This window comes from Typopeltis vanoorti, chromosome 14 (genome assembly GCF_054136105.1).
Source record: "Typopeltis vanoorti isolate ZY-2024b chromosome 14, IOZ_Tvanoo_1.0, whole genome shotgun sequence".
NCBI classification, from domain to species: Eukaryota; Metazoa; Arthropoda; class Arachnida; order Uropygi; family Thelyphonidae; genus Typopeltis; species Typopeltis vanoorti.
In genome coordinates, this window is record NC_143562.1 from 75,393,844 (window position 1) to 75,420,772 (window position 26,929).

At 34.8% G+C, this 26,929-nt stretch overlaps 1 protein-coding gene and 1 long non-coding RNA gene across 2 annotated transcripts in view; one reads left to right on the forward strand and one right to left on the reverse strand.

Moving 5' to 3' along the window:
• Positions 1-26,929, forward strand: part of Ubqn (ubiquilin) — a 249,211-nt gene that overhangs the window by 137,143 nt on the left and 85,139 nt on the right. The window contains exons 6-9 of the mRNA XM_090403922.1: positions 114-239; positions 2,071-2,199; positions 17,182-17,305; positions 22,429-22,692. Coding sequence (XP_090260048.1) covers positions 114-239; positions 2,071-2,199; positions 17,182-17,305; positions 22,429-22,692 — 643 coding nt within the window. The remainder of the gene's footprint in view (positions 1-113; positions 240-2,070; positions 2,200-17,181; positions 17,306-22,428; positions 22,693-26,929) is intronic.
• The window catches only part of LOC150099677 (uncharacterized), a 128,209-nt gene that overhangs the window by 17,987 nt on the left and 83,293 nt on the right, over positions 1-26,929 (reverse strand). The window lies entirely within an intron of this gene.

A 26,929-nucleotide genomic window follows, 5' to 3' on the forward strand; every position in this document is an offset into this window, starting at 1 on the left:
ACATACTGATAATTTATAAATCTATAAAATATTGAATTGAATAATTTTTAGATAAATGAATTGCAAATTCTTTTGTCACTAAGAAATATATTTTTTTATTTTATTTTCAATAGCTTATGGCAAATCCTGATCTTTTAAGACAAGTAATGGACAATCCTTTGGTCCAGTCCTTAATGTCCAATCCTGAATACATGCGTCAGTTAATTTCCAGTAATCCACAAATGCAGCAGTTGATGGAGGTAAAATTTTTCTCTAGGTTATGTTTCAAGAAGAAAAATAACCAGTTTTATAATAGATGAAGGATTTTTTTTTATTTCTCTCTCTCTCTCTATACATATATATATTAGTTTAGTCCAAGAATTTAATTTTGTCTAAAAATCTCATTTACTCTACTTCATGCCTATTTAGGTTGTAGATGATTTTCATAGCTCAGTATGATGTATGACCTGCATTTAGAGGCCAATTTTTTTTTTTTTGGGGGGGGGGGGTTGGGCTTACTTTTAACCAACCCATGTTACAAATGTATTATAGGTCTCCACTCTTTCATGAGTTTTATTTTTTATATCACATGTGCACAAATGGTTGCAAAGCATATAAAGAAGTTTTCAGAGGCATCAACACACCCACACATGTGTGTATATATATATGTGAGTCTTGGTTGGAAAGATATAAAGAACAGAGGTGAATAATATGAAAAAGGAGGAAGAGTTTGGCAAATTTAAAGCTGAACAATAAATAGATGTTGACCAGCAGCTGCTTGTATTCTTACAGTTATGGAAGAAAGCAGAGGAATGATAGTGCCTAGTTCTTCAGAACATCATTCATGGAAATACCTAAAGAAGATACATATGGCAGAAACAAAATACATATGAGAGAATGATAGCATGAAGCATTCTTAAGGTGGTTTTATGTGCACCGCCCCAAATTTCCAAGTAGTATTTCATACACATTTGGAGAGGTGCACGTAATACCTCTCTAAGAATACTTGATGCTATCCAGAAGAAGGTAGCCTAATTAATGGATGACCCCTGTCTCTTCCCCAAGTATTTCCAGAGACAGTGGTCTGAACTGGCCACCATCATTCTTCCACTTTCTTCCAAAATCATAACCAGATTCAAGTGTGTGATTTATACAGCGTTGCATTACAGGTGAGAAATAGTGTCTTTAGCTGAAAGTGCACCCAGAATTTTGGAGGCTGAAGAAGCTATGGCTTAATTGGTGGGCCTTTAGGTAGTGGAGAAATTTGCTATTGATGACTTTCTCCATTATTCTGGAGAGGACTAGGTGATGGTGATTAGTCGATATGATGGTAGACTTCTGTCTTCCTTTCTTGGAATAGACCAGATATGTGGTTGCTTCCACACATTGGGATAAGTACCAGCTATGTATAATAGATTGTAGTGACAGTACAGGACAGGTGTTAGCTCTGGAGCACAACATTTGAGAGATGCTCTTAAATTATTCTCAAGTATTAGGACTAGGAGACTTTTTAGTGTACAAGTTATTTAGGAATTTTTTTATGGAAAAGCTACAGGAGACATATGGTGCTCAGATTTTGGTATGTAAGAAGTAATTTCTCTTGGTCATCAATGCAGGAGTTTGAGAAGAAGAGCAATGCTAGGAGGTCAGCTTTATCTTTGGGTGAAGTAACAGTGGTACCTTCAGGATGAGAGAGAGAGAGAGCGGTATAAGTGCAGGTGAGCAGAAGTTGCATTCGGTGGCCTTAGCAAGGGACTAGGAGGCATAGCTTTCATTTTGACAGAGGCAAGTTTTCTACTGTCAGCCTTTATGAAATCAGATTTACATTTCTTGTAGTTTTTCAGCTAAAGAGCAATGTATTTTAATAGATAATTTATTTCTCTGGTTCTTTTTGTTGTTATGGAAATTGCCCTAAAACTCACTTAAAAAAATCTTGTGATACCTTATTAAATTTATTGACTTATTGTTTCAATTTTTTATCATTTTAATATAATGTTAATAATGATTGGAATTGATAAATATTCTAAATATAGAATACTGAATATTTATTCTGCATTCTTGTACATTCATTAAACTGAATACATATTCTAGAGAAATCCAGAAATCAGTCATATGCTAAATAATCCAGAGGTCCTTAGACAAACTATGGAAGTTGCCAGAAATCCAGCAATGCTGCAAGAGTTAATGAGAACACAGGATAGGGCTCTAAGCAACTTGGAGGTAATAATTTCACTTGAAAAATACTCAGGACAAGCATATTTATGTACATCATTTTTATTATTTAATAAAACTTAATAACTAGTATTGTTATTAAGCTATATTAAATTAAATAAGTCTGATAGCAAGTTTTTCACCTCCCTCACTGGGTCAGGAAATAGATTACATTTTTGTTTGCTTGTTTAATAGCAAAAAAAAAAAAGTTTGTACACAAAGTATCTTCACATCATATGGCTCAGTATCCCATAATGAATATCACACTTCCTTTCATACATGTACACTAGTGGCCAAAATTGTGGAAACCTTTTGGAAAAAGTGTATTTTTGAGGAGGTTTGATAGCTCATAACACCACTTTTTTTTTTTTTGGTGTAATACCATAAAACTATATTTATCAATGGAAAGATAATTTAATCAAGAATGTAATGCAAGTAATGCAACAAAATTTGTTCAATTATCTGTATTCTATGAAATGTTATAGCCAAATAACCAGAAAATAGGATTCAGCTATTGATGTCATGTATTGGAGCTGAGAGGAGGACATTTGTCAGTGTGTTATGTGATTGCTATCAAGTTCGTTGGTTTTTTTTGTGTTCTTTCATTTAGTGAGCTTGTAAAACATAATAAAATTCAAGAAATGGTGCAAAGAGTTGAAGAAGAAGAAAAATTGGTGGAAACTTAACCAAAAGTGGCATTTCTAAATTTTCGAAGAGGTATAAGGATACTCAGTCACTACAAAACCAGACTGGTCAAGGCAGGAAAAGGTGCAGAACAGCAAGTGATGATAGAAGAATTGAGAGACTGTGCCTACGTGACAGTAGAAAATCATCTGGGTGTATACAAGATGAAATGGCGCAATACAATGTGAAGTTGAGTGCAAGGACTCTTCTGCTCAGACTGCAGGAATTTGGTCTAAATGCTAGAATTCCATGAAAAAATCAATTTTTATCTCTCAAACAAAGGTTGAAAATATTAAACTGGGCTAAAACCCATGTTTAACTGGACAGCAGAAACAATGGGACAGTGTTATTTGGAGTGATGAGACCAAAATCTCCCTGTTGGTAGTGATGGCATAAAATACGTAAGGAGAAGAATCGGAGAAGATTTGCATTCTGATTGCATTACACCTACTGTGAAACACCCACTTAGTGTTATGATCTGGGGTTGTATGACATCAAAAGGTGTGGGCAGAATTTGCGTGAATAATGGAAATATAAATGCCCAAAAATACATAAATGAAATACTCGAGCCCAAACTGAAGCCTTCCGCACGTAATCTTTACCTAGATAACAAAGCATTTATAGGCGTAGACTTCTGTGGCTAATTGGTTCAAAAGATATATTTAGATGATTACACCACATTTTTTATTATTCAGTTATATAAAACACTGAAATAATAGTTCCCAACAAGTTTCGTAAATCGTAGATTTACGAAACTTGTTGGGAACTATTATTTCAGTGTTTTGTATAACTGAATAATAAAAAATGTGGTGTAATCACCAAAATATATCTTTTGAAATATTTATATTTCAACAGGATTCAGCTCCATGTCATGTTGCTGCTGTGTGCAAAAAGTGGTTTCAAGATAATCATATTCCACTGCTGGAATGGCCTGGGAATATCACAGACCTTAACCCAATCGAAAATCTATGGAGCTGACTAAAGAAACTTGTTAGTCAGAAGCAACCCACCAATAAAACCCAATTAATAGAAGCAATAATTCAATCTTGGTTTCACATTATAATAGCTGCAGAACTAAAAAATTTGGTTCACTCCATGGGAAGGCGTTGCAAGGCCGTAATTAACGCTAAAGGTTACCCATTGTAAGAATTTTTGTATATCTCATTTTTTCTGTGTGTTTCATTTTCTTCTTTATAACTGCTGTTCTAATTAAAAAATCCTTCATAAAAGTTATTGCATTACATTCTTGATTAAATTATCTTTCCATTGATATATAATGTTATGGTATTACGCAAAAAAAAGGGGTGTTATGAGCCATCAAACCTCAGAAATACACTTTTTCCAAAAGGTTTCCACAATTTTAGCCACTAGTGTATATTGTCACACATTATTAACCAGACCACTTTCAAACTTTACTTGAAAAAAGTCTACTGGGTTCCCAAAAACAGGAGTAATCTAAAAAAATCACAACACACCTGCATTCCTTTTGACACTCAGCTTTGGTCCTTCCAAAAAAACACTACAAAACCTTGTCTCAGAAAATAATTAATATTTTTTTAACTATTTGTGGATATTTCACTGTTATTATATCCAGCATATTTATGAGGTTTAGAGAGAGAGAGAGAGAGATCTTTTTAGGTCACCTGTAGTTCTTGAAGGTCTCTGCACCTTTGTTTGGCCTTCTTTACGGTCTATCAGCAGGCTCTAAGTCTTCCAAAGAGTATTCACCTTAGGAGTAGTGTGTTCATACTGGTTACATGCTAAAGGCAAAGGTCAGCAGGGTTACAGGTTTTGTTTGCCTCTGAGTAAAACTGAGGAGGTTCTGTAGTCAAGTAGAAAGGCTTATGTGTTGGCAGTTCGTGTCAGTTTATATTTAATGATATAATTCACAACACAAAATAATAAGAAAATAATTAATATTTATTTAACTTATTTGCTGGTATTATATCCAGCATCTTCAGATCCCCAAAACAGTGTGTCACAGTACATGAACAGCAACAGTTTAGTATAACACTGGGACTAGTTTGGCACTATCTATTGTTGGATAAAGAGAGAGAAAAAGCAAGTATTAATTTGATCTTAAAGACATGTAAGATAACTAAAAAAGGTCATTAAGTTTTCTAACTTTAAAAAAAAAATATATATATATATATATATATACGTACACACACACAATTAAAAAGTTAGGAAAGATTAGCTGATTTAAAAGTACTATCTCCCACAAAGGGGATAGACATAGACCATCGGATCTGTTTAAGTTGGGACAGCGAAGTTCACGTTTCTTTATAAAGCCATTCCATGAGGAACCGACTTTTATGAAGGACTTGTCTTGTTCCAAGGAACTCTGTCTAGTGTCGGTTCCTCATGTAACGGCTTTATAAAGAAACGTGAACTTCGCTCTCCCAACTTAAACAGATCCGATGGTCTATGTCTATCCCCTTTGTGGGAGATAGTACTTTTAAATCAGCTAATATTTCCTAACTTTTTAATTGTATGTATATATATATGTATGTATATATATATATATATTTTTTTTTTAAGTTAGAAAACTTAATGACCTTTTTTAGTTATCTTACATGAGCTACTTAGGTGGCACCCTTTGGAATTGTTATTTATTGTTTAATTAGCCTTTTTACATGTACTGAAGATGCCTGTGATACTCAGGCGAAAGTTCTACTAATGAATAATATTTTACGTGAGTTAATTCCGTAATTATAATTTTAAGTAATATGTCTACTCACAGTATTTCTTTACTGAAAAAACATACTATAGCAAGACTGTTACCATCCCATATATTCAAGGTACATCTGAAGTGATATCTAGAGCTTTAAATATCAGCTCTGGGACCACATTTAAACATGTCAAATTAGTAACTCTCACCCATTTACCTAAGGACAAGCTCTCGCCTTTATCATATCCAGGCAGATATAAAGTGCCCTATGAAGACTTACTATGAACAGAAAGAAGTGCTGACATCTGTCTTGGAGAACATAAAAAATATATTCAGCACTATTGTTATGACAAGTCTGGAATGGCAGACCATACTTTGGATACCCTTCACGCAGGATCAAATGGAAGAAAACTAAAGTGCTACACAGAAATCATAAGTCAGAGAGATTGTTTTAGGAATCAGCAGCAGCTTTAAATTCTCCAAACTTCAATAAGTATGGCTGTATCAATTTACCAAAACTCTGGGAGACAGTCTTTAAGATCAAATATACGACTTCTTCTATCTGAGTAAAAGCAGATCTTCCTGTTTGTCCAAAATAAGATAACCCACAAGAGCAAGGAATTTGGTAGACATCTGGATGACTTAGATCTGGAAGCTTGTCCTTTGGAGAAGTGAGAAAGGTGGCGATTTTTCTAATGGGTGGAAAGGCAACAAAAATATTTAGTGGTTTTAAAACTTTCGCTATGTGGTCACTAATGCCTTGCAAAAAAGGGATAGAAATACGCGTTATTTCTTCTTATTTGAAGAGGAAGATATATCAAAACTACTTAAAGCTCTTTGGATGAAAGAATTCTTATATCCATTAGATAGAAAAGAGGAAATAATATATTACAATTCTTTCTGTAATAGTTCCTGCCTTTTGACTAGGATGGTGATGAGATTCAGCATGGATGTAATGGCCTGTATGAGTCTCCTTCCTGTAGACTGAGAACTGTAGGTTACCATCTGGTTGGCGAAGAATTAAAAGATCTAAAAAGGTTAACTGCTTATTTACTTCTAGGGTGAACTGGATCCTTGGATGAAGTGCATTTAATTTAGAGAGATACTGTTGTAATTCATCAGAAGAGCCATTCCAGAATATGCAAAAATGCCATCTACATATCTGAACCAAGGAGTAAGTCTAGTTGAAATGTTGTCAAAAATACGTTGTTCAAAGTGCTCCATATAGAAGTTGGCAATAGCAGGAGAAATAGGATTGGCAATTGCTGTTCTTTCGATTTATTGATATAACTTGTTTTTAAAGAAAAAATAAGCAGAATGTATTACAAAATCGAATATTTTAACAATGTCTGATGGAAATTCTTGTTGCAGTAATTCAGTGGTGTCAGATAAAGGGACATTGGTAAATAATGAAACAACATCTAAACTAATCATAATATCCAAAGCATCCAAATGAAGATCCAAAATTTTATTTTTAAAATCCAAAGAATTTTTTATATAAGAAGCAGTTCTTTTAGTTGAAGAAGTGAGTAAATTTGATAAAAAAAAAATTTTGAAATTTTATAAGTGGGATAACCTATACAGTCTACAACTGGTCTTAACAGAATGTCTGGTTTATGAACTTTTGGAAGACGATACAATCTAGGTGGATGACCGAAAGAGGTTTTAAGTTTTTTCTTTTGAACTTCATCCCATATAGATACATTATCTATAAGAGAATTAAGTCTTTTTAATTGACTACTGGTAGGATCTGATCTGAGTGGCCTGTAAGTTGAATAGTTGCAGAGCAGTAGAGACATTTTTCTCTCATATTCTCTTCTATCTTGAATAACTACAGCCTTCCCTTTGTCAGCTTTCATAATAATAATTTTTTTTTTTTCCAGCGCTTTTAATTCTGATTAAGATAGATTAGGACGAGGAGGCTTGGCATTAAAAAGAAATTTTGCACATTCAAAACGCATCTTATTATCTGTTTTTTGAGATAAGGATCGAATACCTCTGTCCATGCTATAAAAAAAATCCATCAGGGGTACCTTATTCAGAGCAATGCCGAAATTATGTCCTTTTGATAAAACAAGATGTTCACTGTCTGTTAGTGGATGGCCGGAAACATTGATAACTACTCTATCTCTATTACAGACATTAGTAATGGATCTAGGAAGGCTCATCAGTGCATCAAACTTACACTTTAACTTATCACAAGAAGCATTAAAAACCTTTAGATATGAAGTCGATGATATGCTCAAAATCATGTTAAAAGTTTCAGCCACTAATACAAATTCTAGAGCGTTCTTGATATCAACAATTTCTCTATTTAAGATGGCGAGAGATTTTTTTTGCTTCATATAGCTGATAATTTAGAAGCGACCTACTGGCCTTTAAATAAATACAATGAGCTCTTTCAGACTTAAAAATTTCTTTTAATTTACAGCAGGTAGGAATAACCTGAGCTATCTTACAATGCTTTAGGAATAATATTCTGTTAATCTTTAGCCTTCTTTACTAATACTTTACCATATCTAGCACACTGTTTGGACGTAGACTCTCTATTAGTAAAATTCTTTATTAGTAGAATTTTCGCCTGAGTATCACAGGCATCTTCAGTACATGTAAAAAGGCTAATTAAACAATAACTGACAATTCCAAAGAGCCCACCTAAGTAGCTCATATAATATAACTAAAAAAGGTCATTAACTTATTTAAAATATATGTATACACACACACACACACTGGGGGGGTGCCCCCCAGTGTGTGTGTGTGTGTGTGTGTTTGTCTCATGACAACAATGTGTTTATCTCATGAAGGCAAACACATTGTTGTACGTTTCAAAACAATGAAGAGACAAAAATCGTGACATAAAAACGTTTCAAATTTCTGTTTATCTTTTTATACACACACACACACACACACACACACACACACACACACACACACACACACACACACAGTTAAAAAGTTAGGAAAGATTAGCTGATTTAACAAGTACTATCTCCCACAAAGGTGATAGACCATCACATCTGTGAGAGAGTGAAGTAAAGTTTCACGTTTCTTTATAAAGCCATTCCATGAGGCGACTTTTGTGAAGGATTCTTGTCTTGTTCAAGTGAACTTTGTGTCTAGTGTTGATGGCATGCTCTGCAAGTCCAGACTGTTCAGCTTCAAGGTATTGAATATATACGACTTGTGTTCTTCTATCCGAGTAAAAGCAGATCTTCCTGTTTGAAGATATATAAAGAAACATGTGAAACTTGACTTCACTTCTCCAACTTCAACAGATCCAATGGTCTACATCTATCCCCTTTGTGGGAGATAGTACTTTTTAAATCAGTTAATCTTTCCTAACTTTTTGATTGTATATATGTGTGTGTGTATATATATATATATATCTTGGGGGAGACCACACTCCTACCAGGCATGTCCCCCAGGTGGTGGATGGGGGAAACCCAAATGGGTTGCTCTGAATAAAGAATCGTGGACCAAAGGATGTAGCAGAGGCATGGCAAGCTGGCTACATTATTATGCCAGTAACTTCCATGAGCCAGAGAAAGTCTACAAACCGAGATAGTGCTACTGCATACGGGACAGCCGACGTGCCTACTCGAAGACCATATAGAGTAGGTGTGAAATCAGCAATGTGGTCAGCCAAGAATATGAAACACGTAGCCACCCTCAACATAAGATCATTATACCGACCTGGAAAAAGGATGCCCATTATCACCATGCCTATTCAACATATATTTAGATGAAGTTATAAAGAAGACAATAGACAATGAGCTTGGAATCAATGTCGATGGTTTAAACATAAATAATATCAAATATGCGGATGATCTCGTCCTTCTTGCAAGAACCCCCAAATGAACTACAAAGGTTTATAAACAAGCTAAACGAAACCTGTAAAACATATGACATGACAATAAATATACAAAAGACAAAAGTGATGAAAATAGAGAGGAACAGAACTACCATCTCAGCCACCCTAAATGGAGAACAAGTACACAACTTCATATATCTTGGATCAAAACTAACAGAAACAATAGATGGACTACCATGAGAAAATTACAGAAAATCTGGAAAACAAACAAGATATCTAAGCAAGCCAAAATCAAATTATATGAATCAATAAATATACCAACAGTCATCTATGGAGCAGAAGCATGGACAATTAAGGAAAGAGAGGAGAAAAAACTGCTGGCATTTTGAAATGAAATGCATAAGAAAAATAAATAGAACAAGTTGGATAGAAAAGAAAACAAACACCATAGTCAGACAAGAATTATTGTATAAAAAGACAATAATAGAAAAAATTAGAAAACAACAACTGAGATGGTTTGGCCACACTGTACGCATGGATGCAGAGGCTTCCTAACATCGTAATCAATACTTTTCCAACTGAAAAAAGAAGACCCGGAAGACCAAGAATTACCTGGCTAAAATTAATAAAGACCATCTCAGGATGCAGAAGATATGAGGAACTTTTTCGAACAGCAAGGAATAGAGAAGACTGGAAGATCCTGCTCAAGAGAAGACTCAACCCGTCTTAGACGGAAGAGAAGAAGATATATATATATATATATATATACTTTTTAAATCAGCTAATCCTTCCTAACGTTTTAATTGTGTATATGTATATATATATATATTTTTTTAATAATTTAGGAAACTTAATGACTTTTTTTAGTTATCTTACATGAGCTACTTAGGTGGATCCTTTGGAATTGTCAGTTATTGTTTAATTAGCCTTTTTACATGCACTGAAGATGCCTGTGATATTCAGGCAAAAATTCTACTAATAAATAATATTTTGTGAGTTAATTCTGTTAAAATGCTATAGTCCTGTGTATTAGGTGATGGAGAGAGTATTTGTGGAGCATTTAGAATTTTGTCTATTTGGGTATTTTAGCCATTGGCTAAAAAAATTGTGGTGCAAGTAAGTTTGGTTCAGTGGTAAGAGCATTGTCATTGGAACAGATAGGTTTGGCTCTGTGAGTTAGTGTTTTTAGGATACCATATTGTTGAACTGGATGATGGTGTCATTGTTTATGCAATTATCCCCCTGTATGTGTAGGTTTTCTGTAAACAGAAAAAGATAATGAACCATTAGGAAGTCATGTAACTAGCATGTCTAGGAAGGGCAGAGAGTCATTAGCTTCCTGTTCCATTGTGAAGTAGATTTTAGGTTGTTGGCTATTTAACTGCACTAAAACATGTGTGGACCATGTGGCAAAATAATAAACACATCATCAACATAGTGCAGCCAAATCACTGGTTTGAGAGCAGCTGTATTCATAGCTTGGTTATTATAAGTGTTTTATGTAGAAATTGGCTAATGGGGGGGGGGGAGCCCATTGCTCTCCCATCTAGTTGTTTGTATATCTTCCATTTCCATGTAAAGTAACCTGTGTGTAAATTTAAATAATTCAAATATATCTGGAGCGAAATGTGACTTTAGCAAATCCAGGGTTTCAATTAATGGTACATCGGAAAATAGTGAAGTAATATCAAAACGAATGATATCTGAACTTTTAAAAATATGGTCTTTTAATATACTTTTTAGTTTCACAGAATTTTTAACAAAGGAGGAAGAATTACTTGGGGGGGGGTAGTAATTTGGTTAAATATTTAGCAAGTTTGTATGTAGGACTGTTTATACTATCCACAATTGGGCATAGGGGTGTATCTTGTTTATGAATTTTAGGTGCTCCATATATTTTTGGTGTTTTAACATGAAAGGACTTGAGTTTATTAACAGTCTCTTTTGGCCAAGAAGTGACTTTTTTCAGTAATTTCAGAACTGTTGATATCCACCTTGGTGAACATAAAAAATACATTCGGCACTATTGTTATGGCAAGTTGGGACTGTAGACCATACTTTGGATACCTCCTTCACACAGGATCAAACGAAAGAAAACTAGAGTGCTACACAGAAGTCATTATAAGTCAGAGAGATTGTTTTTGGAATCAGCAGCAGCTTAAAAACATGCTCCAAACTTCAATAAGTATGGCTGCTTCAGTTTACCAAAAATCTGAGAGACTGTTGTTTTAAGATCAAATTAATACTTGTTTTTTCTCTCTCTTTATCCAACAATAGATGGTCCCAGTTAGGATTTTAGTTACTTGTGTTATCTGTTACAGATTTTTTAAACTAGTCCTATTGTTATACCAAATTGTTGCTGTTCATGTACTGTGACACGCTGTTTTTAGGATCTGAAGATGCTGGATATAATACCAGCAAAATATCAGCAAATAAGTTAAATAAATATTAATTATTTTCTTATTATTCTGTGTTGTGAGTTATGTCGTTAAATATAAACTGACATGAACTGCCAACACATAAGCTTTTCTACTTGACTACAGAACCTCCTCAGTTTTATCAGTGGCAAACAAAACCTGTAACCCTGCTGACCTTGGCCTCTAGGTCAGCAGGGTTACAGGCTGAATATTTAGCCAAATTAATAAGAGAAATGGCTACTGCAAGATACTGCTGTTGGACTCTGCATTTGTTAGGATTCTGCACAGAACCCTAGTATGTAAGTTGAGTAAAAAAAAGCTGGTAACAGCTTCATGTCCATTCCTATTTGAATAAGAAGGTGGCTGATGGACAGACATCAGAAAGTTGCGTACTGAAGTTGTGTATGATGGAATTGAGTTATCAAAAAAAAAAAGCAGGTGATGTGCCACGTGGCTTTGTGTTGGGAATGATTTGAGAGAGAATATTCATTTGTTTGCCAGTAATGTGGAGGGAAATAGTTAATAAAGATAAAGTTGAATCTGCAGGATTTCAGTAGACTATAGCATGGAGCAAAGGATAATGTTGTTAGTTTAATGTGACAGAGCAGAAGGGTTGGTTGGAGGGATTGTAAGCTGTGTATTATGTTGATGGGATTGCACTGCAGGAAATTGATGAGGCTAGAGATTTGATGAACAAGAAGTCAAAATTTAGAGGACATATTGCATAAATAGTGAATCACTTAGTTGATATTCCTCTTTATAAGGCTTGGCAAGGCCTGGACAGAGAATTCCAGATAATTGGTGCAGAGCTCTCTTTGTACCAACTATAAAAATGGAAACAAAACTGAATATGAGAATTACAGAATTTCTCTACTAAGTGTTCCTGGTAAGATTTATATAAGCATATATGAGAAAAGGTGAAGAAAAATTGTGAACGGGTAACTAGAAAACAAGCTGTGTTCAGGCTAAATAGAAGTTGTCAGGATTAGATTTTTGCTTTAAGACAAATAGTTGAGCATGGAAGTATAACCAGGATCTGTATTTAATGTGCAGTCAAGTTTTGTAGATCTGGAAAAGATCCGTGACTAGGCACAAAGAGAAAAGCAGTTCAAAATGCTACAGATATATGATGTAAATTGAACATTATGTCAAGTAATATATAGTTTATATTTGAATTATAGTCAGCAGTTAGAATTAAGGGAAGTACAGGAGGAGAGTTTGTAGTTAAATCAGGTGTGAGACAATGGTGCACATTTCTACACTGTTATTCATCATCTGTATGGATCACATCGTGAAGGAAACTGGCATTAAACCTGATATCAGAATTGAAAATGTTGATCTCTGCTATTTAGTTTATGCAGTTTTATATCCTAAATAAATCCAGTACAAGTCTGCTGGATTCCCTAACTAAATTGAATAACACTTGTGTAATAAATCTGATATGAAAATTAGCAATAAAAAAACAAATACAATTTAAATAGAAAGAAAACTTTTTAAGATATCAACTATTCTAAATGGAGAACCTATAGAACAAGTAAAACATTCTATTTAGGCACAATCTTAATGAAGATGGCAAATTAAATATTGAAATGGATAACAGAATTTGTAAAGCTGGTATGGTGGGAAGTCAGCTGAATAAGTTTATATGCGAGGACAGAGAAAGAAGCACAACTTCATGGTGGACTCAAAAAATTAAAGACACGATCTTGGAAAAGAAGAAATCATATCCCCAGTTTTTGGCAAGTAAGTTATCAGGTAACTTTAGAGAAAAAACACAGCTCTTGCATGTTGGCTCAGTGGTCCTGTCAGGGTCTAGTAACTTGGTTGCTTGGAAGCTTAATTAGTGCTCTAAAAAAAAAAAAAGCATTAATCATATCTGCACAGCATGTTATTGCTGTTAGTAATGTGTGTGTTCTTCTGGATGCTTATTTTGGGATGAGTTTCTGGGATGGAAAACTGCCACCTTCATATGAGAACTCACCTTCAGCTGAAAAGCTCTAATAAAGGTTCTTTGCATCCTAGCAGGATTTGAATGCAGGTTTGTCTAGCCAGAAGGCATTGTCAAAGTCAGCTAAGCTACTGAGAATCAACAAATATATGTATAAAAAAAGATGTGAAATGTTCTAAGGACCATTTCACATCTTTTTCTTTAGAAGACAAAGTTAGTTCTTAGCAGTATTGGAGTTCTGAGAAATAACTGATTCATTTGGAAAAAATTTCTTACTTAGCTAATAACGTAAACTTCATCATTTCCTACTATTAAAGCATCCTGTACATCCCTTGAGGATATTAATGTTGATATATAACACTTACTAGCAGTGCTATTTTTATGGATCGTGACACAAAGAGATTTGAATAATTTCTGGCATGCCACATGAATTCTTTTTGCCATCTGTTGTCCTCGAACAGTAAAGTGTTTTACCAGTAGATGGCAATTTGCATTTGGGCAGTTTACTCTTCTGCTTGATTGAAGCTATTAGTAAAAGTAGTAGAATGTTGGTCACACTGCTCAAATACTTGACCAAAACTATTTGCATGAGTCGCAGTGCTGGAAAAAGCTCCCCTGTAATGGTTGTTTCTGTGCTGAACACTCACCAAGTATATAAGAAAATGGTTACAGTCTATCTAATCAATGAACAGCTATCTTCATGGGTTTCATTGCAGACTGAGCAATTACCATATGCACTGCTCAGTTTGCAATGGTAGTATGTGAGATTGGCCTAACCAAATAAGAAATGCTATTCATTGATTAGATATGCTTCATAATGTTAACACCACCAGAGGAAAATAAATAATTTATCATCATCATCAAATTCCTGACATGTACCCTCAAGGGATGTACATGATGTTATAATAGTACTACATGACAAACTTACATCATTACTAACTTCCTATCAACAATTTTTCTCCAAATCAATCTGTTATCTGTCAAGAACTCCGACATTATCAGATCTTATATTTCTGTCTTCAAAGGCACTTTTTACTGTATCAATCCACTCATATCTTGGTCTTCCTCTGGGTCTTTTTCCTGCCAACCTGGTAGAGAACACTTGTTTTGCTAATCTTTTCTCTCCCATTCTGTTGTGACCATACCACCTGAGATTAGCTCTGCTAACACATTCCTGGATGCTAACAATGTCAAGTTCTTTCCTAATATCCCTGTTTTTAATATGATATTGCCATTGATGCCATCTGCTCACACCCCTTAATCTTTCTTAGTACTCTCTCATCTGTGGTCTTTGGCCAAGCATTTTATTCTAACCCAGCTCTCAAATTCGTAAGTTAATATTGGTTTGAACACTGTCTTGTATACAGCTAATTTAGTGTTTTTGACTAATTTCTCTCTTATTCCATATAAATTCATTCAGTTGACTTCTTACCATAATTAATTTATTGAACTAATATTTTGTCCATCATCTTCAAGACACATTATAAATGTGGTGAATGTGCAGCACTTAATTCCCTCTGTGGAGACAACCATTTTATGGGAACTTTTTGGCACTATAACATATGCAAATGACTTTGATCAAGCATTATTGCTGCTTGCCTAAATTGCAGATATTCTTCTTTTGAACACAAAATTAGACAACTACTTTACTACTTGTTTTTAGTTTGAATAAATCACGATAGGCTTCTTACATTGACATTTGTTTACCATAAGCAATCGTGAACAGAGTGGCAAAAACTTATTTGGGATGCTGTTAATGTTTGGTTCTACTACACTTAAAAATGCTGGATCCTGTTAATTCGATGTTTTACATTCAGTGTTGAGTGAATAAAATAAAAGTTTACAAGAATTGAAATGATTTGATTAATGGCTTAAAATATATAATGTTTACATAGTAATAAAACAACTTTAATGTCTTATAACTTTTTTTTATTGAAGAATACAAAAAGAAGAATATTTACACAGATCATGCACTTTGATTTCATATGATGTATGGGAACATAATATTTGGAATATAATGGTACATCGTGTGGTGTCTGATGGTTCAAGACATAAGAGACTCCATTGCACCATTTGTAGCACAGGCTAAGTTACAACAGTATTTACTGTCTTTATACTCATCTTATACATGTTTCCTTCCAACGAAATCCATTGGTTGTGCCATTAATGAATTTCAAATTCCACATGCACTGTCCATAAAGTTGCGCACACCCAACTAGAGCTCTATCTGTATATACTTAACTCATTCATTAGATAATATTTGATGATCATATCAGAAGGGAAAATGCTATGCACATTCTGGACAATCTGAATCACAATCCAGAGTACTACCTGAATCGGGTCATGATCTCCAATGAAGCAACATTTCACACATGTGGATAACTTAATAAATAAACAGAATCCTTGCATCTGCAGAATCAACATGTTGTTGTCCACAAGGCCAAAAGAGACTGTTCAAAGGGAAGGACAACCATCACAAAACCATCTCACTTGTCTGTTCTTCCTTGATATGTGGGTCCAGACTGCTGAATGGGTAGAGATAGTCTCATTCCTTGGCCACTTTTTTGCATCATACAAAGGGCATAGTGTACTTCACAAGAGTATACGACATTCATCTGAAAGACCACATCACATCAGCAGTGGTCACTGTATTCCCTAATATGTTATGATTCCATTATCATATATCAGACTATATATGCAGTGGGGAAATTGCATGCTGCTGCAACTTTAGTCCATGCTATGAATGGTACATGTATTGAGTGCCTCATGTTGAAACCTTCATAGTCATTACATGACATGCTCTGATATATGTAATTGTTATGTTCCATATGTTATATGAAATTCAACCATACTGACTATAATCTGTGTAAACATTCTTCTTGTTGCATTCTTCAATTAAAAGTTATCAGGCTTCAGAGTTGTTTCATTTCTGTGTATACTCTATATTAACACAAGTTAGAAAAGAATTAGATTGAAATAAGAAGATAAACTAACATATTTAGAACAGGATTAGCTATTTTCTATGTGCTGGTAGGTCACTTTTTAAACATGTGCAATTTACCTCACAATTCTCAAAGGCAGGGATATATTAAGGGAAGTAGCCTCATTATGGAGACATGTGCTGCAATATCTTCAAATTTAGCATTGAAATGTTGCATGAAGAGGCAGTTAATATTGCGTTAAATTGATACCTGCTATTTACTTATCCCTCACATTCAAATTTAATGTTAAAGGAAATTAAGGTGTAGGATTAAAAATGCTACTGTGACTGGATTGAAACCCTTTCAGTATATAAAATGTACAGCCAGAATTTATTATTTGTGTACCTTCTGTTGTATATGAAATGGCAAGGCGTAGGCAAATATTTCTACCTGTTTTTCAGAAAGTGTGCAAACATTAACAGTACATCAGTTTTTAGAATTATTGTTAATTTATTAACAGTTTGTGTTTTCTTTTCTAGAGTGTTCCTGGAGGTTATAATGCCCTTCGTAGAATATATACAGAGCTGCAGGAGCCAATGTTAAATGCAGCTCAACATTTTAGTTCTAACCCCTTTTCGGCTTTAGCAAGCAATAATAATTCTAGTAAGTTAATTATTTTGCCTTTTTGTATGTTGTTTCTGTAATATATATATATATATATATACACACACACACACACACACACACACACATGCACGCACATACACACACACACACACACACACATATATATATATATATATATACACATATATACATATTAATAATAGTTCTGCCTACAAAAGTTGTAAACCTGTAGCAGAGTTAAGTGCATGCCTTCCTTAATTAGTATAAAATACTTTTGTTGCCTGGTGAAACACCACTGTTCTGCTGATTAGGGGCCTGAAGTGGTGGTTGTATGTTCAGAGCTGGTTTCTGTCTCCTCCTCATATTGCATATATGACATACAGTACAGATTCCTGGACCTGCTGTAATTACATAGGGGGCCAGTATCTCCTCTATTTCAAGGTGCAGCAGAAAAATATTTTTTCATACTGACTGTGATATAGTGCAGGGAACCAAACATTGCTGGTAATATGTCAAGAGGCTTCCTTGCCAGTGATCAGATCATTCTACTGTTACTTACTTTACTAGATTGTAGCCAGATGGAATCCAAGAGTAACAGCATGTTGGAGAAAATTTTGAGATTATGCATAGACAGGAGGTGAGGGGACTCCCTGTGTGGTATCTATATTCACGAATCTTTCATCCTCACACTGTATGTCAAACTGCCCTTTAAGTTTCTAACATCACGAAACATGAAAAGTATAATAAAAAATAATGGTACTTTTGCAGCACAAAATTTCTTCCACAAGGGAAAAAACATCCCTTCATTATCATTGGTGGGTCTTAGTACAAACTTAGATAATGTTCACTGACATTAACATGCATCACACCTTGATCTTTTATTTCTCACAGGATCTCGACTGGCATCCTTAGTAACTACTATCCACTTCAACTATCCAAACTACATTCTTCATGATTCCTTCCATAAGAAGGGCAGTAGTAGTGAATTTGTTACATCTAATAATTCTCGAGAGAGGTTTCTAAATTTTGAATCCTCTCTTTATGATTTTCTCGGGTTCAAAATTTTCTTGCTACATTTTATGACTTTCATTTACTGCTTTTTACCATTCTCTAAATTCTGATAACCATTCTACCCTCTTTGATTATTTATTTCTGAAAGTTGATTTATGAAGTCTAATCACCAAGCAATAAGATCATATTCATTGCAGATTTGAATATTCATAAGATTAGAAGGAGATGAGAAAGAATCACTGCAGCAGAAATGAAATATGTGAGAACAGCAGGTTATACAAAACCAGATAAAAAGAGAAATTAAGGCCTACTGAAAGAACTAAACCAAACACCAATTATGGAAATAATAGGAAAAATACAGAACCAAATGGAAAAGCATTTAGAACTGGCCCTTGAATTGATATTCAGGATGATAAACTACAAACCAAGGGGTTGAAAAAACAGATGCAGACTAGTGAAACATTGGACTGAGACCGGATTCATGAAAGGAGGAGGAGGAATAAGAACTTTAAAGATCAGAGATCAAGATGGAAGAGAAGCTGAAGTATTTGTTGTTAGTAATGATCTAACATAAATTGTCCATGTCAGCCAGAATATCCGTTAATCCTCATCATACTCCCAGCACCCTGGAACCTTTTCTTAACTAGCTTTCCCTACAAATCTACTGTATACGTCAAGTCTTCTCTTGGAAACTCCAAACATAAACTTATCCATGTTTCATTATCTGAAATCAACCCTCACTCTGCTTCATGCTTTGCTACTACCAGTACTAAATGGGATGATTTATGTTTCTCTGTTCCATGGTCCAGTTACTGTGTTCTGATTCAAACATCTTCTCAACTGTATAACTGAAGTAATCCTTACTGAGATGAGGACATTCATCCTCCACTCCACACAAACTTTTTGCCATTATTCAGTTCTTGGTTCTCCAACATGTGTGCCAAAGCATTCCAAGGTAAACATTCAGCATATCTTGTTCTTCAAGTCAAAAAATCTCAGCTTCCCACTCAGGCTTATTCTGTAGTCTACTACACATTAAAAAATCCCACTCACCTTTGAAAGGATCAAATATGGATTTTGCCACCTCCCAAATAGAAGTTTCGCTTTCTGAATATTCCACTGAGGCTATTGTGTGCAATTTCTGTCTTCTGCCTTTTTCACATTCATATGATATTATCACCCAAAGATAATGCTGATCTTCTGGCAGTCTTCTTAGATTCTTTCACAGATGATTAAAGTGGATTGTTTCCCATTGTACCAAGAACAGCCTGTTGCATGCATGCCTGTACTGATCTTTCACCAGGAAGACATAAGAGAAATCCTTCAATAGTTCGGAGCTTGTCCAGATGTAACCTCTCCCTTTTATATATATATATATATATCCATCCAACAAACTAAAGGTACATGAACCTAAAAGAACAGCATATTTTCCCAAATTTTGTATAAAAATTGGCATAGATGTTTTTTAGAAACAGTTTATGAAGAAAATTTTTTAAAGAAATTTCCATTAAGGAACTGAAAATTCTGCTGCATTTTCTGTTATGTGTGCATATGCTAATTTTTGTTCTCATCTTGGACTGAGGATACATGAGACTGTGGATTTTGAAATGTGGTTAAAATTTTATGATGTTAAATAATTTTGCTTGTCATTATCTGGATCATTTGATACAGTTATCTGTATCATTAGATACAGATAACTGACATGAAAAATTATTTAACATCATAAAATTTGAGCCATATTTCAAAATCCTCAGTCCAAAATGATGGGAACAAAAATTAGCATGTGAAGACAACAGAAAATGCAGCGGTGTGACATCAGTGGTCATTTCAGTGATGAATCAGTGGTCATTTTTGAGTGCTATACTTATTTAAGAAAACTGAAAACATGAGATGAAGACAAAATAATGTACATTTATCATTTCTGTTTGAGAATTTATTTGAAGGCAAGGAAAGTTAAGGAAATTGTTAACAAAATGCACATTGATTTTGTTAAACACTGGACTTTTGTGGAGTTTATTCCGAAATGTCTGGAATACAACATCTTGTGTTGTATTCAAGACATTTTTTTCTAGACATTTGACAATTCTACTCCAGACATGCTGTCTGGAGTAGAATTGCCCTGTTATCCTTTGATGTATATATATATCAGTGATTCAACTGTTTCAATCTCAGTTGTTCATTAACACTCAGTTAAAACATATGTCTTTATGTCTATTCAAAAGTAGCCTTCAATGAAGATTGCATAGGATTGCTTCATTAAATATTAAGCTTACTGTCTAGGTTTTAAGCATATTAGTACCATGGATGAGCAAAAGTTAGATAATGGAAACTTTGCTCTATAGAAGAAGACATTAGTATCACCCCAGCCAATGTTGTGAACTTCAATGAAGTTAGAATGCTGGCAGAATATATTGGTGAAATGAATTTCCAGATTTGCATTTTGGTAGCATCAAAATTCATTAGGTTATCCTCACTTCACTTGAAATTTGTAAGAAAATCAGCATTTAAGGCAATTGATTAAAGAAGATCTTGAAGCTCGAATAACTTGAGCTTTGCAAGGTTTTGAAAATGAAAAAGAGGAGCAGAGAGTACTGTTATCACTAAGGCTATGAATAGGATTGGATATCAGAGAAAAGATCATTGATGTATAGGAGGAATAGTAGGTGAAAGCACAGAGCCCTAGGCTACACTAGCATTGATTGAAATATCTGATGAAAGGACACCATCCAGCAGAAAGGAATGATCAGAGAGGATGATGGCAATCCACTCATAAAGGGAAGAAAGAATACCACAAGATGGTAGCTTGGTGAGAAGACCACAGTACCAGATTCGGTCAAATACCTGGAAAATATCAAGAGTGATCACTTAAGTTTCTCCAAACTTTTCTATGTTCTGTATTCAGAGGTGGGTGAGGTTGACTATGAGATACACTATGGAATGAGAATGGGGAAATCCATATTGGTGATCACTAAATAATTGGTGAGTCTCCAAGTATTTAGGTCAGAGCAGTAGGGCAATAGTTTGATGGTTAACGTTTATCTTTTTTTTGGGGGGGGGGGACAAGCTGAATAAGAGCTTGTTTCCAAACTGTTAGATAGATGCCAGATGAGAATTGACAGCTTGAAGAGACTATATAAGGCAGGTGTGAGTTCTCAAGCACAAACTTTACTACAATTGGAGGAATACTACCAGGGCCAGGGGACTTATTGGAATCAAGGCTAATGAGTATTTCTATCAAAATTAATGTCCTTCTATCAATTTCAGAGGAGGCATACTGTGGAAAGTTTGTGGGATAGTAGGAGGAGATCTCTGCTGGTCATCTAAACAGTTTGAAGCCAAACGTTCTGCCTTATCTTTAGGAGATGCTACCATTGTAAGAGAGGAGGAAACATAGAAGGATGTAAATTGTAACCCACAGCCTTGGAAAGAAACTAGAAGGCTTGACTGCCATGATTGCTGGACTGGGCAGGAGACAAACATAGTGCATCTGGCCCGTACAAAGTCTGCTTTGGATTTTTTTCTTTCTTTTTTATCCCCCTCCAGTCGTTATGAGCTGACATATAAGGTGAATGAGAGACCAGAGTCTGAAGTTTTTAACTTGAGCTATTGGGCATACTGACTTAGTACAATTGTTGGAGAACCTTGGTTTGGATAAGGATTGAAAGTTTGAGTGGAGTGGGGAATAATTTATATTATTAGATCAGTGTGGGTGCTATTGGTCAGAAGAGCAGAAGCAATAATTGAACTATGGAAGCAAAGCATAAAAAAAGTCCTGGAGGTTATCCCAATTAGTACCATTATAGAACCACTGGATATGAGGCTAAGAATGACTGGGAGAAGAATGATCTGCAGAAAAGGAGACAGGATTATGATATGATATTCTGGCTGGTTGGTGAACAATTTGTGTTGGAGAAGGAAAACAAATCTGAATTGTGTATGTTGAAATTGCAGAAAGATTATCTCAGTGGTGGGGTAATTACATGTATGTGATTGACCTTCAGAGATACTCTTAAGCCTGACATGCAAGGGGAAAAAGGGGAAATTTACAGCAATGAACTTCTAACCATGAAGCTGATTAAATCAGCTTTCACTATCTTTAATTATTTATATAAAACTTACAAAAATTTAAAAAAAAAAAATTATTTTAGATGAAGGGGATAACTCTGTCAGGAATGAACAGCAAGGCACAGAAAATACAAATCCTCTTCCTAATCCTTGGGATCCTTCATCTACTGCTTCTGCTACTACTACTACTACGACAACAACCACATCTCCAAACAGTTCCGGTTCTTCTGATGTTACCAAAAGTACTGCTGCCACCACTACTACTTCATCAACACCTACACCTGCTCCCACTACAACTACCACTAGTACTACGTCTTCATTACTTGGTGGAACTGGTGTGAGAGGAGGTGAGTAATACATGATTATTTCACTTTAAGGTTATTATTTTTTATTAAGGATAAAGAATAAACTGGTTATTTACTTAAGCTTGGTATATTATACTATACATATACAATATTATATTGCAGGCTTTAATGATGTACCATTTAGAACAACCTTTATAGCCAGACTTGAGCCAGAATTTTAGTTGGACGTATGTATATTCATCATCTCATCTTATCTTCCTTTTACCCTCTTTTACCTTGTGGTGTTGAGGGTTTATTAATCATTCTACCTCAAACTGTTCACAGGATAAGGTGGTCAGCCCTATGCTCCGGTGTATCCTATGTCCATAGTGTTGAGTTCTCAAGGCCGGTTTGCCTGCTTTACGAGATGAAAAACCTCATGATAAACTGGGGAAAAAACCCTACTGTCCACACCCAAGACCAGCTAACTTGGCTATTGCTGAGGAGATCCTTAAGCTCCTCACGTCATTGACAGGAATCGAACCTAGGACACTCCTTCCCCAGGCATATGGTTGCAAAGCACACAGCTACTAGACTGACCATGCAGACATGTCTATTCATAATTAAGTAAATTAAATAAATCTTAAGAGAATTTTTTTAGCAGTTCTTTATAACAGTACAAAGAATATTAAAAGACTAAAGGTTGAACAGCTTACACTTTATGCATGTTTTCTTAAAAACTATGTAAAACTGAAAATAATATTTAAGCAGTATTGTTGAACAGTATTCTGTTTAGTATGTTTTAACACCTAACTTTGTGTTAAATGCACTCAGTTCTTATTACAGCAAACACTACTGTAGTGAATTCACCTATTCATTGCCATTTAAAATAAAAATAAAAATCTCCAAAAGTTCCAGTTACTGTTCCATAGCACCAATGCTTTGCTAGAGGATATTCACTGTAATACTCTTCCTTAGGTCCCAACTTAGGTGCTTCTGTGGTTAGGGAGTTTTTTTATGTGTCTTGCTTGCTTGTGAAAGAAACTTAGGATGGAATTTCAGCTTTTTTTTTTTTTTTTTTTTCATCAGAGCTCAGGCCAGTAATTGTTATAACAGTTGGTCAGTAACTTTAGCAAACCATGTAGATTGCAGTGCAGCTTGTTTCTCTGTATATATGTGTATCCTCCAGATGATGACCTTGATATGAAGGTCGAAACGTCGAGTGTTCATTTTAGTATATTAAACTAAGTTTTGCTCTAACACGGTAGTTGTCTCTATAATTTTCCATAATGTATTCTGATCGCTGTGTAAGCATGAAAGAAAAGAATTCCAACTCCAATGCAAAGAATTTTTTACAGATCTTTTGAAAAGCAATATCAATGCATATTTATATAAAAAAAATGAGAAAAAAAAACTTATTGATTTACTTGAGCAGCCACTTACTCTTTGATAACTAAAACTAATAATGCCACTCTGGTTGGTCGAGTGAATAGCATACTTCTTCTACTGACAGGCTGGGGATCTGAATGATACTGTAGGCATAGAAAAGTTTGTGATTGTCTTTAGGTGGGAGATGAATTTCATCACTGTCCTGCTTACTAAAGGCCTGAAGTGGCTTTGGTGGAAGTCACAAAAAATGTATATGTAATATCATCAAATTGCTGTTTTCTTTTGAACTTAGATTTAAAAACTTAGAAAAACTTTTGAACTTACAGATTTAAAAAAGAATTAAAGACTCCAGTTTTCAGGACGAAGAAGAGAGAGAAAAAAATCCTGCTCGCCTTTGCCAAAGATTGGCTAATTTGAGAAATAGTTGAATGAAGGCCTAGATAAAGTTTCTTTTAGTCAGTGATTAGAATCAAACTTAGAACAGTCTTTGTTCTGGCTGCCCAGTGCTGTGAAAGCACTGCCATAAAAACAAGAACAATAACAACCTATCCAGATAGTATTATCACCACTTATGTCAAGGTTTTGTTTGGAAAACAATTAGCAACTCTGAAAAATCACTACTATCACACAATCTGAAGAACAAACTTGAGCAGAGCTTGATAATCCAGGTTTCATTATTAGAAACTAACATTATGGTTGGGAAGTCATCATCAAATTCCTGACATGTACCCTCAAGGGGTGTACAAGATATGATAGTACTACATGAAAAATTTACGTCATTACTAACTTCCTATCTACAATTTTCCTCCAAATCAGTCTGTTACTTGTCAAGACTCCAACATTATCAGATCTTATATTTCTATTGTCTAAGGCACTTTGTACCGTATCAATCCACCTATATCTTGGTCTTCCTCTGGGTCGTTTTCCTGCAACCTGGCAGAGAACACTTGTTTTGCTAATCTTTCCTCGCCCATTCTGTTTAAGTGACCATACCACCTAAGATTAGCTCTGCTAACACATTCCTGGATGCTGACAATGTCAAGTTCTTTCCTAATATCCTCGTTTTTAATATGATATTGCCATTGATGCCATCTGTTCACTCCTATAACTTTCTCAGGACTCTCATATCTGCGGTCTCTAGTCTTTGGTCAAGTGTTTTACTTCTGACCCAGCTCTCAGATCCATAGGTCAAAGCTGGTTTGAACACTGTCTTGTATACAGCTAATTTAGTGTTCTGACTAATTTCTCTCTTATTCCATATGAATTTATTCAATTGACTTCCTACCATACCAGCTTTGTTGATTCTGTTGTCTACTTCCATATTTAATTTACCATCTTCACTAAAAATCGTGCCTAAGCAGCTGAAATGTTTTACTTGTTCCACAGGTTCTCCGTTCACAATGCAGTTGACATTTTCAATGATTTTGCTTATTTTCATTGTCTTTGTCTTTTTATTGCTGACCTTCATACCATATCTATTACAACAGCTATTCAATTTAGTCAGAGAATCTTGCAGACTTGTAGCAGATTTATTTAGAATTATAACACATCGTCTGCATAAAGCAAAGAGCTTACATTAACATCTCCAATTCTGATATCATGTTTAATACCACTTCCTTCATAATGTGATCCATATAGATAATGAATAAGTGGGGATAATGTACATCCTTATCTCACACCAGATTTAACATTAAACCATCTTCCTGTACTTCCTTCAATTCTAACTGCTGACTTACAACTCAAATAAAGACTAAGTTTTGCTTGATATAATGCCCTATTGACACCATATAACTGTAGTGTATTGAATAGCTTCTCTCTTGGCACTCTGTCATATGCCTTTTCCTGATCAACTAAACTTAAATACAGATCTTTGTTATATTCCCATGATTTCTCAACTATTTGTCGTAAAGTGAAGATCTGATCCTGTCAGCCTCTATTTGGCCTGAATCCAGCTTCTTCTTCACCAAGCTTTTCTTCCACAATTCTTCTCAACCGTTTCTCAAGTATACTTGCATAGATCTTGCCAGGAACACTCAGTAGGGAAATACCTCTGTAATTCTTATATTCAGTTTTATTTCCCTTTTTATATATGGGTGCTATGAGAGCTCTACTCCAATCATCGGGAATTATTCCCTCTGTCCAGGTTTTCTGAACTATGCAGTGCAGCAACTGTAAGACTTTTATACCACCATATTTCAGCATTTCTGGTCGAATATCATCTACTCCTGATGCCTTTCCACATTTCAGGCCTTTGATGGCTTTTTCTACTTCGAGTATGGATATATATTCCTGACCATATGCCTGTTGAGTGTTTTTTTACCACTGTGCTATCACTGCTTGTTTCATTTAGCAATTTTTCGAAGTAATTACTCCATACTTCAAGCATATCTTTTTCTCCTGTTTTCATGTCACCTTTATCATCTCTAACTCCTTTTGGGAAGTAATGTCCATTAATTTCCTCAAAAACCATATGTAATGCTGTAAAGAACGTGTTATAGTGTCTGATGATATCATACAATTGATCTTCACTATCACAAGCTTGTATGGACCACTATAATAAAATTAGTAATACTCATGTCGATGTTTAGTGGAGAAAACACACAGCTAGAGATAATAAATAACCAACTTTAATTGGCTAAATTTATTTAGCTAATTAAATTATTAAGCAATTTTGCCATCAAAGGCATCTTCATAGGCACAAAGAAATAGACACAGATTTTCGATAAATTGATGTAACTAAATTTGTTGAGATTTGGAAAATGTTGTAGTGCTGTGGTGAATTCTAAAAATACCCCCCCCCCTCTCTCTCTGATTTATATCTGCTTCTATATAAAGGGTTTTTTCCCCCCCAACTGGATCTGATGATTTATATCCATGGCATAGTCTGTTAATCCAGAATATCTTGTAGTGC